The sequence below is a fragment of the Festucalex cinctus genome, chromosome 2 (assembly GCF_051991245.1).
Source record: "Festucalex cinctus isolate MCC-2025b chromosome 2, RoL_Fcin_1.0, whole genome shotgun sequence".
Lineage (NCBI taxonomy): Eukaryota > Metazoa > Chordata > Actinopteri > Syngnathiformes > Syngnathidae > Festucalex > Festucalex cinctus.
This window is the reverse complement of record NC_135412.1, coordinates 25450346-25465383: the sequence shown is the minus strand read 5'-3', so window position 1 is coordinate 25465383 and position 15038 is coordinate 25450346. Positions and strand designations below refer to the sequence as shown.

Sequence of the window (15038 nt, the reverse complement as noted above, 5' to 3'; positions counted from 1 at the left end):
AAGTTTTTCCAAAATGATTGATGGCGTGAAAGCGGCCCACATTTTCAAGGCGTGGGAACGCCGCTCACGACCACATCGGAAAAACTCATTTTCGGCGGAGCGAGGGGGGTGCGAATGCGGGCCAGCCGGGGCAAACACCTCCGCCCCCGCCACACAAAGCAACAGCCGCCGCCGCCGCCTTATTTGCACTCCAATCCATCTTGTCTGCACGACACAAAACACACACGTCAACAGACAGCCACTTTTATTATTACTGTACGTCGGAGTAAAGGGGAGTTACACAACCAAATTCAAATCAGCATTTTACAAATCTATTTATTTAAAAAACACATCTCATTGCAATCAAAGGACAGAACATAAGAGGGATGTCTGTCAGTGGCAGTTGTGAATTGACAGTTTGGCACAAAAGTATTTCAATATGCGTGTACAGTACATGAAATCAGGATGCTTGCATATAGTGCGCCATTCGAATAAGTGGAGTTGCACTTTTCACAGGCGCCGTCAATCAGGCCCTGAGGAGTCTGACTCAGGGAGAAAAATAATTAACGACCACATCATATGGCCCCTCCCTCCCAAGTTCACATATTGGTTTTGCGTGCTTTGAAATACAACTTGAAAGCTCTATAAAAGCTACACACACGGATCATAAAGGACCCCGTTGCATTTGTGAAATCCAACGTGATTAAACTGCAGTGGTGCCTTGAGATATGAGTGATATTACTTTTTTTTAAGATAAGAGCTGTTTCAGATTTTGTGTGTCCCAGTTCAACAGATTCGGAAGAATTATTAAAAAACAACAACAACAAAACAAAAAACAGGGCTTTCAATCTGTTTAATGCAACTGCCAATTGAAGATTACTGTTCACAATGAGAATTACATAATTTGTATTGAAAACAAACACATAACTCTGCCTTTAAGTCTATTAGTGTAATGCTAAATGAATGAGAAAGGTCACAGACTGCAGTAGTGTTACTTTTTTCCCACCATTTTGAAACTTCGTCTCAGTTTTAAACATATTTTGTTAGTATTTATTAGAGTTATTCAACCTCATCCCGTTTTTATTGAGTCCATTTTTAGTCTACTATAAATCGAGCATTTTAGTGCAAGAAAACAATTTATTTGTCTAGTTTTAGTCAACAAAATCTGTCAACTTTTTTGTCAGAACAATCATTTAACCCATGTATTTTGATTATGTTGAACATTTCAGATCTAAAACTATTTCAAAAAAATCATCTTTTTGATGAAAACAGTGACAGAGACCAAAATCATATAATTTTCATCTCGTTTTTGTTTGAAAATGCACACTTATTGTTCATTAATGAGGGGTTTAGTCTAGTCTAGTCTAGTTTTAGTTCAATGAAAAGTGTTTTGATGAAATTAATTTTGGTTTTCGTTGACAAAATAAACACTAGACTGCTGAAAGTAGCACACACCAGAAGGAGTTACAATAAATTTACAATAAAAATAATAATGATCAATTATGGTTTTATAAAGTAAATTATAGAGTACTATTTTCCTGAAAAAACACAAATTGACATTTTTGGGGAGACTGGAACAGATTAATGGCATTTCCATTCATTTCAATGGGCAAAGATGATTTGAGTGTTTTGCTTGTTGTATTTCAAGGCTCCACAAAATAGTCCAATTGTTATTAAAACATACAAACGAAAAACACTCAACAAGGTCAACAAATATGGTGGATTAGCCTCGCTTCTCATACGGAGCAAAGACGGATGCATTCATTGTTGGAAAGTGAAATGATCTGTATTCGGCTGTTAAATTAAAAGCTATATTTAATCTGATTTTTTTTTTTTTTTTGGGGGGGGGGGGGGGGGTGAACACATGACAGTAGTTAAGAGTGACAGCAACTTTTTGGGAGTGTTTGATGTAACCCTGAAAACGGCTCCCGTTGCTCACTCAGTGCTATAAAACATGCACACTAGCACTGTGCACGCAACACACATACAAAACATGATCACACGCACACACACTGCATGTCTCCTTGCAAAGCATAAAAATCTGTCCCACTTTATAAAATCTCGGAATTTTCAAAAAAAAAAAGAAAAAAAGAAAAACTAGAGCCGAGAATAAAAAGGTAGTTATCGTCCATTCGTTAAAGGTAGGAACACTCTGGGTTGCTAGTGCAATGCCTCTTACTTGGGGATGGGGGGGGGGGTCGTTGACCTTCTGCGGCCTCTCCAGAGTCCGGCCACAGAAAAGAGACTCAGCCTGACTTGAACGGTCCCGTTGGTCATCTGTGGGACTTGACAAAAAAGGTTCCAAAACTTGCAACCCGCAAAGCTCAACTAAAACACATTCCAAAAATGTGGCTGCAGTTTTGCTTGAGCTCGTCACTTGTTAGTGTTTGCTAGATCAGTGCTCCTTTTATTCCCACATGGCAGTGAAATCGCCTGTAAAAGTAAAAAAACGGAAAAAAAAAAATGGAGAAAATCCCTGCTCCTCCAACTGCAGAGCCGAAACGGTTTGCGAGTACCGCCGTTTGGCTTTTTCCCAAAGAAACGCGTCACTCCCAACGCCGTCCGCTCGGAAAGGAGCACGTGTCCCACAGGTCGCTGGCGGGCGCGTGTCTGTGGTGCGTCGGCGCTTTCTTGGGAGCGCTGCAGTGGGAGGGCGCAGGGGGAAGTATTTGTCAGTCCATCTCCAGGTCCATCAGTTTGTTGCGCGAGCGGGGAGTGTGCGCGGCGTTGCGGCAGCAGCACTGGGCGCAAACCAGGCCCAGCACCAGCGAGAACAGGCCCACACCTGCGCACATAGGACAAGGAAGGGTTCACATGGAAAACTTTTTGTTTTGTGCCACCGCAGGTCGACTTTAAAGGAACACAAGACTTGTGAAAAACTAACCAGCTATTCTGTGAAATGATTAAAGGGATACTTTACTTATTTAGCCATTTTTGGCAGTCAAACATTAACATTTTGCCTATAATAAATGTGAAATTCTCATTATTTGTCATGTACAATTAGTACCTTTTCAAAAGACATTTTGTAACTCGATGTCGACTGAAAATGACATCACAAGGGCTCAGGTAACCAATCACAGCTCAGCTTGTGAATGTCACATGACCAAACCTAGAAAACAGGTAAGCTGTGATTGGTTACCTGAGCTCTTGTGATGTCATTTTCAGTCGACAGCAAGTTGTAAAATGTGTTTTTAAAAGGTACTAATTGTACATGAAAAATAATGAAAGTATCAAATTAATTATAGACAAAATATTTTTATTGCTATAATGGGCTAAATAAGTGAAGTATCCCTTTAATTTCAACTCTTCCCTGAAAAAATTGCCAATTTATGTTGAGCAATTACGATTTTATACCACTTTTTCAGAATATTTTTGCGTCAAGTGCTGTATCGGGCATTTTGGACAGTCACATGATCATCATGCGTAAATCATCCGTGCGTAAATTAAACATTTAATGAATGACAAGAGAGAACTCACGAGGAATTATGACGGACATCAAAGGTGGGATTTCGCCTTACAACAAAGAAACTTCTTCAAAAGCAATACAGCCACGGGGAACACGCCAAACATTTGTTTCCAACTGACAGCGATCCAGCCGCTAAGCGACTCGAAATGGACGGTAAACATCCGGGTGACTTTTACTCTGCTAGGCTAAGCTACATGTCGTGTGCTCAACACACTTTAGCCCACATTAGGAGCGGCCACCCCCCACCTCCTCATCCCCACACGGAGTGCTGAGGATTTTACTCTGAACAGTATTTGGGATCGAAGATGTCTTTTTCTTGCACATTACATCAGCAAATTTCCATTGAAATGAGCAAAGACTGCTTCCGGATACGCACGAGATACGTCATCATGATCACGTGACCAGGAAAATGTCGTTCACCACGGTACGTTTGTATTTTGATATACTTGATCGGTTTAAAAGAAAATTCAGGGAACAAGATACCAGAGATATTTACATTTGTATTCTTTGTACACAATGCCTAGTCCAATACTGGAAAATGATTAATACGTTTAAAGCAGGGTTTCTTAAAATTTTAGGTTCACGTACATACTGTAAGTATCTGCCGATATCGAGTCTCAATCCGATACCTCAGCAATGCATTACGAAGATAAAAAGAGCAAATCCAAATTGTCTTAATTTGCTTTTTATTTTATATTATTTATTTATTTTTTATACATTTATCCCAGTATGACAAGCTTATATGGCCGGAAGTCAGCAGTGGTTCAAATCAAGTAAATAAATAAAATATTTTAAAAAGATTTTATAAATTAATACATACAAAATAAAAAAAAATATCTCTTTCAGTCAATACTGATGAGTTGAAAAATTACGTGATGGGCTCCGACATCCCATCACACGATCGGATCGGGACAACTCTAGTACTGGTAAATGCCATAGGAATATAAAAGCTATTTATAAAGAAAATACGTTGTAATTTTACAATAACAAGCGGATCATTTTAAAGAATTTTCCAAGAAAAGATAAAGGATCTCTATAAGAGCAAAGACCTATTTTGTTGAGATAAATCCAAAAATATAAGAATGAAATCTTATTTTTCTAAAATAAAGTTTTGACAATGGAAGAAGGTCATATTTTATTTTATTCTCGTAATGTTACGCCTTCTGGAAAAGCATCTAAAAAAATAAATGTAACCATAAAATAAACATTTAAGCGCTTGAAGAAGAAGAAAAAAATAAAATAAAACTTAATTCACACTGGGATTCCAGATGGAAGTGATTTATTATTATTATTATTATTATTATTATTATTATTATTATTATTACCACCACCACCACTACCACTACCACTATTACTACTACTACATTTTGTTTGCTTTAGTGATGTGCCAGTCCTCAAGTTGGTATGCACATAAAAAAAAAAAAACACAATTAACTGCAATTGAAATCCTGGTGGCCCGCTGACCTCAGCTTGAGAACCCACTTGCTTTCAAGAATTATATTTGCTGGCTAAAAATAATAACCCAACTGCTCCTGTTCCCAATGTTGCTATACTTTGAACAGACTGCAGAGCAATATCATATCATGCTGTAGTGGAGAGAAAAAAAAACAAAACAACAACAACAACTGTGGGACTCTGAAGTGAGAAAAGCAATGTTGTCCATGTGCAATAAAAGGTACACAATAAGGTACAAGGACCTCTGGACATTAAAACCACGCTACAGGAGGAGAAAACGGGGGGGAAAAAATAAAATAGTTGGTTTTCTTTTTGAAGCTATAACAACTTTTTACAGGCTTCACTCTTCTGGAACGATTTATGACCAGCTTTTGTTCTATGGGGTTGGGCTTTTACTGGAAAATAAGCAATAAAAACATTACATATGAATAAAAGGATTTATGCATAATCAAGATTGGTTAATACGAATGGATTAAGAGGCAGAGAATGTCACAACATTTTTTGGGGGCTATGCTACATAGAACCGTTTCCATGGCAGTGCGTTATTAACACGATGAACATTAACATCCTGAAATGGTTAAAACTGATTTTTTATTATTTTTTTTCTCCTTGAGTTTGTTACAGTCAATTTTTGGTTTTGCTGCTCCCATCTGTGACAAGTTGATGTGTAGAGTACAGACGAGCACTACAATTGGTTGGAATCAATCTTCTGAAGACTTCCACTGTTCTGCTGCTGCTTCAACTGCCGCCCTCCCTCCACTGAGACTTACAGAAACCTCGAAACCAAAATGTAGCCATCAATATTTCAGCAATCTGGAATTTGGAATGCACCCAGCAAGAGCGGACCAGTGCCAACTAAAGCAGATTGTATTGATTGGCATTAGATATACATGTCATTTATTGCCTTATTTAAAGGACTACAAAACTTGTGAAAAATTAACCAGCATTTCTGCGAGATGGTTAATTTCAACTCTCCCCAGAAAAAATTAGTCAATTGATGTTGAGTGATTACGTGATCATCGATCACGTAATCATCGTGATGTGTCGCGTGCGTAAAATACACATTAAATGAATGACAACAAAAAACTCATGAGGAATGATCGCATCAAAGGTGGAATTACGCCTTCCAGCAAAGACGCACTTCTTCAAAAGCAGTACAACCATGCAGGGACTCGGCAAACATTTGTCCAGTCGAAAGCCGGATGAAACTGGCCGACACATTCAGCCGGCCGGCTCATAACGAGTCAAAGTTGGGGCGCGTCCACAACTTGCGTGTTGCAAGTCACCACTGACACTGTTCACTCTGGAAATGTAAGTTGTATGTGGTCCCTAACCTGGACGCTAAACATCCGGTTGACTTGTACTCTGCTAGGCTAAGCTACATGTCGTGTGCTAAGCACGCTTTAGCCCACATTAGGAGCGGCCACCCCCCCATCACCCCACCCCCACACAGAATGACATGAAACCGGACATTCTGAGGATTTTACTCTGAACAGAACTGGCGCATTATTTGGAATAGAAGACGGCCTTTTGCTTGTCCATTCCGTCAGCAAACTCCCATTCAAGTGAACGACGGCAGCAGTCGTTTACGCACGCGATACGTCATCACGGTCACATGGCGAGGATAATGGCGTTCACGACGATACGTTCTTATTTTAATACTTAATCGGTTTAAAAGAAAATTCCGGGATTAAGATAGCGGATATATTTGCGCTTTTATTCTTCGTACACAATGCCTAATCCAATACTGGAAAACGAGTTAAAGTCTTGTATCGCTTTAAATGTGCCGTACAATAACAATAAGAGTTGTCTTTGAGCATGTGTGTATTATTTTACCTATTGATGCTGAAACGCCGTACAAGAGGGGCAACTTTAAGGACTCCCACACTGCAAACGAAAGAAGAAAGCAGAAGACGTGGTGAATTTGTGTCGGAAAACCACAAACGTCACATCGAGCGCACACGCTCCTCACCGGCGAATCGGACCGTCAGGAAGATTCGGGAAGACGTCAACTCCTCGGCTTGGGTCCAGGCTCCTGTGGAGGCAGACAGGTACCAGGGGGTAGCGACGCAGTGGTACTCCCCGCTGTCACTAGGAGACAACACATATGAAGACGCTTATGATCGCAAGCAGAGGTAGAAAAAAAGGACTGAAGAGCCAGACTTGTTGAAGTCTGCTAGCAATCACCATCTCACAAACTATCAACCTGGTGCTTCACTACCACAATTTCACAGAATATTAGAAAAGCTGTTCAATAACCGGTTGGATAACCTCTTGGAACGACACAAATTACTCAGCAAAAGTCAGTATGGATTCAGAACAAACAGATCAACATCATTAGCATCGAGGAAAGTACTGATTCATTGCAACAAAAATTCAAAATATAAAGATTGGAATATTCATGCATATATTAACAAAAAGCAATTGATACAATAAACCATAATGTATTACTATTGGTAGTGGATCGATAGGTAACAGTGCTGGACTCAGTAAGGAGGTACTTGACTGACAGAAAAGACCGTTTGTGAAGCTAGGTGATTCGCACTCAACATGTTTGGACGTTCATTGTGGTGTCCCCCAGGGGTCCGTGCTCGGCCCCAAATTATGTATTCTCTCGATCAATGATATATGTAAGGCATCAAATGTGTTAAAATTAGTGCCGTCAAAGTTAAAATGTTAACTCATTGATTAATCACAATAAATGTTCGTGTTAATCATGTATTAACTCAGATTAATCACACTATTCATTTTGACCGCAGATGATCAGCGGATTGTCGTTAAAGGTAGCGCAGGTTATGCTTGAACAATAGCCATAAGAATTTAATAAATGTTTACATATGACATTCAGAATATTTGTTCTAGTCAAAATATTGGGGTCATTTAAATTATTTTAAAAGGTGGGTTCAAGGATATTTTTGTTGCTATGTCTTCCGGGTGGATCATCTTAGCGATTGTTTCTCGATCCTGTCAATCAATCTGTGTAACGACATCGTACGTGCTCGTTCCTAGCCACGCATGTGCACTTCGAGTGTTTGTAGCATGTAGCTAGCTTCGTGTATTGAGCTTCGGATTCAGCCATTCATCGTTGAAGCTCCACCGATCTGACCGCGTACTTTGAAAATAGCTGAGAGCCGCAAGAGGACATCCGGATGAAGCGAAGCCGGCTGCAGAGACTGATGAAGATGATGATGAAGATGAGCTTGGACGTTAGCGACATTTGAGAGGCGTTTCCCCCGGATGAGCAGGAGAGCTGGTAGGATGGTCTTTCGTATGCACAGTTTTTTTAAACGTGACAAACAGATGTTTGGCTTCCACTTTTCAAGAACATCATTGAATCCACTTTTAAATTATGCAAGTAATGAACTGATTAGAAAAAGAGAGGAGGATGAGAGTGTGCAGTGGATCAAAAAATGTTAAAGATGTCCTCATACCATTAAATGTCGAAAGAATTAACACATAACAGGTGCTCTTCAAATTTTGTGGGCAAAAGATGTGGATAAAAAAAAAAAGCCTTAATTAATTAATTAATTGTGATTAATCAAAATTCTAAAATGTGATTAATCTGATTAAAAAATATAATCGTTTGACAGCTCTAGTTATGTCTTTTGCAGATAATACAATTTTTTTTTTGTTCTGGTAGTAATTTACAACTGATAACATGACTAACATGACATGATTAATATGAAATTGACAAAAAGGGTTAACGAACCCTACCTGAAAAATCTACAAAAGTACAGTAACCCTCACAACAGAGTATACAAAAAAAAATCTTAAAAAAAAAAATCTTACAGTACATATGAAGAGAGTCACCTGTCGTGAGCGCTATGGACGTTCAACGTGTATGAGTGCGTGTCCTCCCGTTCGATGGAAACGTCACTGGAGGAGTTGCGAAACTCTTTCCTCACAACGCCGAAGCGGTCAACGCTGGCTACTTGCGTCGTCGTCTGCCCGCCGCGAAGTCGCGTGAAAAACCAACGCACCTCGTAGGCCAGGTGGTCTGAAAGAAACACAGGCGGCAGACAGGTCTTTCAAAATAAATTCTTTTTTTCCTCTCTCATCCGTTGTGTGAAATTGATTGCTGATGGAGCAACAGAAGTGAAAACGAGAGCACTCCAATTGCAGGGTAAGCTTTCGCAAGCTTTTTCAATATCAATGAAGCGTTCCTGGTTAAAGAATTAAAAAAAACAAAAAACAAAAAAACACACACACACACAACAGGCACTGTTATTGGAAAGTGGGAGTAAAATGTACCGGTATTTATAGTTACCTGTTAGAAAGAAATAAAGAAATAGAATCTCTACAAGAGCAAAGACCCTGATTTCGTGAGGGGAAAAAGTCCATTCACACATTTTTTTTTTTAAAGGCACAGGTTTCAACGTCAAGGCCTGGGGGTCACATCCGGCTCACCACATCATTTTATGTTGTCCGCAAAAGCAAATTATTTGCATCGAGTTTGTTTTCTTGCTGAAATACCAAAATTGTAACCTGGCAATAGCCAGATGGATATGCGCTTCATGCAATATCCATCTGGTACCTCTCCACAGTAATTTGGTCAGGAAAAGGCAGGACATTCTGTACAATAAGTCGAGCTGATTGGACAATCCCTCATTCTAAATGTTTGTTTTAACCAATCACGGCCACGGGTGAAAATTTCATGTTTGTTGTTGTCGAAGGGTGGAAAAGCACAAACATCTTAGCAGCTAGAAATGCACGAAGAGCCTCTCGCTGTTTAACATTCAAAAAGGAAACGGTGAGTAATTCTGCATGAACACAATTAATTGTAGCGTCCATTGTCCACGTTGGGTTTGTTTGTTAGCCTAGGCATCGGCGCTGGTTTCCTGGTTTCGTCACAGTTGCATATGCCGCCCCCAAAACACAATGTCACTCTGTGATTGGTCCAAACCACCAGCGGTTCGGGAACGGCGCGGTTATCAGTGGGAGCGGTACAAGATGTATTACCCGGGGTTTGTGAACTCACAAATATCGCCAGAATTCATATTGCAAGAGCAAAGTAACCAAAATTGTCTTCATTGAGATATCGCAAGCATTTTTTGTTACCAATGCCCCTTTTAAAGTAAATGTAACTACTATTTGAACAAACGTCTCGTTATCCTAACGTTGCTCTGCAAGCCGAATTCTCGCGGTATTTGTGAGTTCACAAACTCCGGAGAATATATCTTGTACGACCGTGATTCGGACCAATCATAGAGCGACATTGTGTTTGGGGGCGGGATATGCAACTGTGACGAAACCAGGAAGCCAGTCCCAACAAGGGGCTAACAAACAAACCTAACATGGACGAATGGACGCTACAATGAATTCTGTTCTCGTAGAATGACTCACCGTTTCCTTGTTGAATGTTGAACAGCGAAAGGCGCTTCGTGCAGCTGGTAAATATTTTCATGTTTCCCCCCTTCCTTCACCGAGAACGAAGACGACATTTTCATCCGTGGCCGTGATTGGTCAAAACAAACATGCACAATGCCGCTTTGTCCAATCAGCTCGAAGTATTGTACAGAATGTCCCGCCTTTCTTGGGCAAATCATTGCGGCGCACTCCCAGATTGATATTGTGGAGAACTCCCTTGAGTGAATCACAATTATCAATCTGGCTATTGCCAGGTTACAGTTATCCGTCAATTTGTTATGTACAGTATGTGAATTGGTTCACAGTCTCATAACAGCACTCCATAACGACGCAGCCTGTGACAAATTTTTTTTGACAATATTGACTTAAAAGATTACTGCTATATGGCTAAGTGGAAGCATTTCTGAAGGCAAATGCGCTTATACATGCATGAGTACAGTCATTTGAGCAGGGGAGTTTATCAACACAGTACATACATACTAACGCATGTTTGACCAACAGATGATGATTATTATTATTGTACTTTCTAAATTTCAGGCCAACAAAAGAATCTCGAAGCTTTTCTAGGCATGGTCGATAAATGTTGTTCCAAACACCAATTGACTCGTCTGAGCTAGTGCAAACTCTTTGCAAACACAACAGGGATTGTAAAATAAGGGCCTACATGACAACACAGAATGATGACATTTTATGGATTAGTAACAGGGTTATTATAGTTTTGGAATTTTTAATTTTAGTAAGTTTTGATTTCTTTTTGAGTATTGTTTTTTTTTTTTTTAAATTCAGTTAGTTTTAATTCGTTTTCAGGATGGCCCTGTCAGTTTTTATAAATGCTTCATTTTAGTTTATTTTAGTATAAGTTTTTGTTGTTGTTGTTTTTTAAAATTTTTATTTATTTATTTATTTTTAATGTGTATTACTTGTACTTGTACTTGTGCGCAATACTTAACAAGCACCATGGGAGTTGGGAGCGACGTCATCTGAAGGTGCTTTTCGATTGGCTGCCGTTAGATTTGACGTCACTTCTGTGTGACACACTTTCAAACGTCATTTTTCAGGTGAATATCAAAATAAATATATTAAAATCACATTTAATATCATCCACACAAGGTTCATGCACTAAATTAACTACCAAAGACTAAAACGAAGGACATTTTTGCTCTAATTATAGTTAGTTTTGTAAACATAAAATGTAGTTTCAGTTAGTTTTCGTTTTTTAAACAGCCTTCTCGTTTTTATTTCGTGAACGAAATTTTTTGAATTTTAGTTTTAGTTTTTTTCGTTAGTTTTAGTTAACTAAAATAACCTTGATGAGTAAGAGGAACAAATTACAGATTGCAGGATGCAGTTTTGAGTTTACTCAAAATCCCTTTGGAGCAAAGTTAATCTGGCACGATTGACTCTATTTATGCTTTTTAACATTTACAGAGAAGTGCCACGTTTTCGAACGGCGGCTAATTGTGGCATTTGGGAAGCAGCCCTGACGACTGCCACGCACATGCACAAATTCCGTCTGAATCAGAACCTCCACAGTGGTTTCATCACGAATGTGTACTGTACGCAGGGGGGTGCTCCTTTCCCAGCGAGGGTGATAAAACTGATGGATAGGCAGCATAAGAAAAGGATGTCGCTGATGACAAATGGAAGCAAACGGGGATGAGAGAGAATTATGATAATAGATGTAATCGTTGGAGGAGGGGGGAACTAATTATTTCCAGGAGGGAGGAAGAGCGAGAGAGAAAGAGAGAGCACAAACCAGTCATTAGTGTGTCAGGGAGAGGAACTATTAGCACTGTTGTGCCTCCTACACACTTGCACATGCTTTGATATACATGCATAAACAACATGCATCGACACAAAACGCACACGCATGCAAACACAGAAACGGACACTAAGAAGCAGACGACGCCCTCGTAAGCCTGTCATTTAGGAGACAAATAGACAATGCCGATGACTGAAACAACACAGCCTTTTCAAATGACAATGTGCAGGGAAAAAAAAAATGATGAAAACTATTAAGAGACACGGTGGGTGTTTGGCGAGAAAATGATAGATGAAGAAAGGAGGTGGATGAGCGAAGAGAATGGAGCGAACATAATGAAGAGGAAAGAGTGAAGTCACCCGGAGCGGTGTAATGAATCACATCTCAACTTCTCCCAGGCTTGCTCGCTTCCTCAACGGCTTTCAAATTCAAGTGCTGCGCTTTAAAAAAAAAACACAAAAAAAACAGTCGCCGTACTCGTTGTTGCCTTTGATTTACTTTTCAGACTTCAACACTCACTCAAACAAATGTCTCAACACCTATTAAGTCAATTGTGCCGTCGACTCGTATAGATGCCAAATTGAATGGATCCGCTTGATAGATGGCGCTCACGAAACCCAAACTTATGTATAAGTGTATATTACAAAACAATAACACATCACTAGAATGGGTGCGAAGGATGGAGGTCAACTTATCATTTAACAATAAATAGTGGCTGTACATGTACTAAAAAACAAAAACGAGAACTTGACTGACACCCAAAAATGTAAAGGCCTTGATCATCAACAAACACCGAACAATTACTGGTTTATTTCCCTATTAACAGACACTAAAACAACAGAATGAAAGTGTTTTGTCTTTATCCCATAATCCCTTCCGCAATACAACATTTTCTGAAAAGTGGTTGTTTATTGCGCAGTCCTGCTCACAGTCGGGAATCCGATGATTGAAATAACATTTGTAGTGGAAGTCCAGAAAAAGCTCAAAATGTATTTCACATATAAATAAGAGTATACTATTATTTATTGACAGCCACCAGGGGACAGTATAACCGGAATGAAGACACAAAGAAGAGTTTCACAACTACTGCTATTGATTCAGTAAACTACAGTAACATGACTATTTTTTTGCAGATAAAGGGAGAATGTTGATGCGCTGTTTATGTTTCAATATCTGTTGCAACCAACAAGTGTTAATTTCATCAATGAAAACTAAAAATAATTTCGTCAACACACACATTTTTCACCGGATTAAAACTAGATTAGACAAAAACCCTCATTAATAAACAATAAGTGGGACTAAATCAGTCTGCATTTTCGTCGACTAATGAAGACTAGACGAAAATGTACTTCACTTAATAAAAACGACTAAAATCTATGGACATTTTAGTTCAGGAACAAAAACGAGATGAAAATATACAAATCTGGTTTGCTAATCTGTCACTTTGACACTGTCATGTGACACACAGTCACACACCCCCTTTCAAATCAAGGTTAAAAAAAATAAAATAAAAAAATTAAGTAAATTATAGTTATAATGCAACATTAATCTAACAGCTATAATGTTCCAACAATAATGATAATCAGACCACTAACTAATGCTAGCTAATTTACTAGCTCATAGCATGGCGCTATAGTAGTCACTTGTTAATATACTGTACTGTAATTGTGTATCAAGTTGTTTTTCATCAAAAAGATGAGAGAAAATTGTATGTGAAATAGTTTTAGATCTGACATAATCTGCTGACAAAAAAAATAAAATAAAAATAAATAAAATACAGGGGTTAAATGATTGTTCTGACTAAAACGAGACTAAAATGTTGACAGTTTTTGTTGACTAAATCTTGATGAATAAAATGGTTTTCTTGGACTAAAATCCTAGATTTATAGTAGACTTAAAAATGGACTAAAAAATGGGATGAGGTTGAATAACTATGAAAAAAAACTAACAGGCGTGATTGAAATTGGACTAAAACTGAGATTAATTTAAAAATGTAAAAACTACCAAGATAAGATTGATGATATTTGTTAGCCTATCTGTGGTGGTTTGTTGTATTAGTTTGCATTAATCTAACTAGCTACATGCAATTGTCAGTTTAGTTTAGTTTGACGGAAAATGGCCTGGATGTAATTAAAATCTCACGTCCAGCACCCTATGTCAAAGTATTTCCATATTTCTTAACTTTTTTACTGCCACACATTATCAAAAAAAACACACAAAAAAAACTGATATGACAAAAGGCTTTGATCGTTCACGTAAATATATACATTGCTTCCATCTGCTGGTCATAGTTAGTGTTTTTGATTCCACAACCCATTGACCAGGCAGCTCTGCACTTAGACGTTGCACTGAGAAAAAATAAAATAAAATAAAATAAAATTAAAAAAAACTTAGTTGATGTCATTTAATGTTTATGGCGGCATACGTTGTGATTTTACTAATCGTTATTAAACGTTTTTGGCGGTCATAGAGTTAAGGTGTACTGACGATGAAAATCCAATTCTTTGCATAATTGCATGGACTTGTCTTCCCAGTGTGACAACAAGGGATGGCTGACCATTTCTCTTTCCTGTTAATGATCAAAAGGCACATTTTGCGTCATACTATGAAGTCATGTTGTTTGTTTTTGGCGAGGGTGAGCGCGTTTCAAAGAATGGAGCTATTTTTAGTAAGCTTGCTCGTCTTTCTTACAGTTAGTCTTCTATCCCCCCCCATCCACTACTTTCTTTGTTCTTGACAGTGGTGATGACTGAGAATGGGTGGAGAGGAGCCGGGGGATTTGGAATACTCGAGTGGAGAGATTATTTTGTTTATCGCACAACCTTAAATCAACAACGTGGGGTGGGGACAACTTGAGCTTCTCTTCTACCACCTCCTATACGAGACTCATCCAGCAGGCTGGCTCACAGCTGTGGCCCCATATGGACCGACGGTGCCTGTCCTGCTACATGAGCGCACTCGTTGCTGACTAGATCTGATGAATGTTGCGCCCGCTGACTCGCTGCACAA

The 15038-nt window shown here is 38.9% G+C and overlaps 1 protein-coding gene across 1 annotated transcript in view; it reads right to left on the bottom strand.

Annotated features, from left to right (window-relative positions):
- Positions 1-227: 227 nt before the first annotated feature.
- Positions 228-15038, bottom strand: part of LOC144014288 (prostaglandin F2 receptor negative regulator-like) — a 66896-nt gene continuing 52085 nt past the window's right edge. Inside the window, exons 12-15 of the mRNA XM_077514012.1 lie at positions 8711-8897; positions 6873-6991; positions 6737-6787; positions 228-2764 (exon numbers count right to left, since the gene is read on the bottom strand). Coding sequence (XP_077370138.1) covers positions 2652-2764; positions 6737-6787; positions 6873-6991; positions 8711-8897 — 470 coding nt within the window. The 3' untranslated portion in view covers positions 228-2651. The remainder of the gene's footprint in view (positions 2765-6736; positions 6788-6872; positions 6992-8710; positions 8898-15038) is intronic.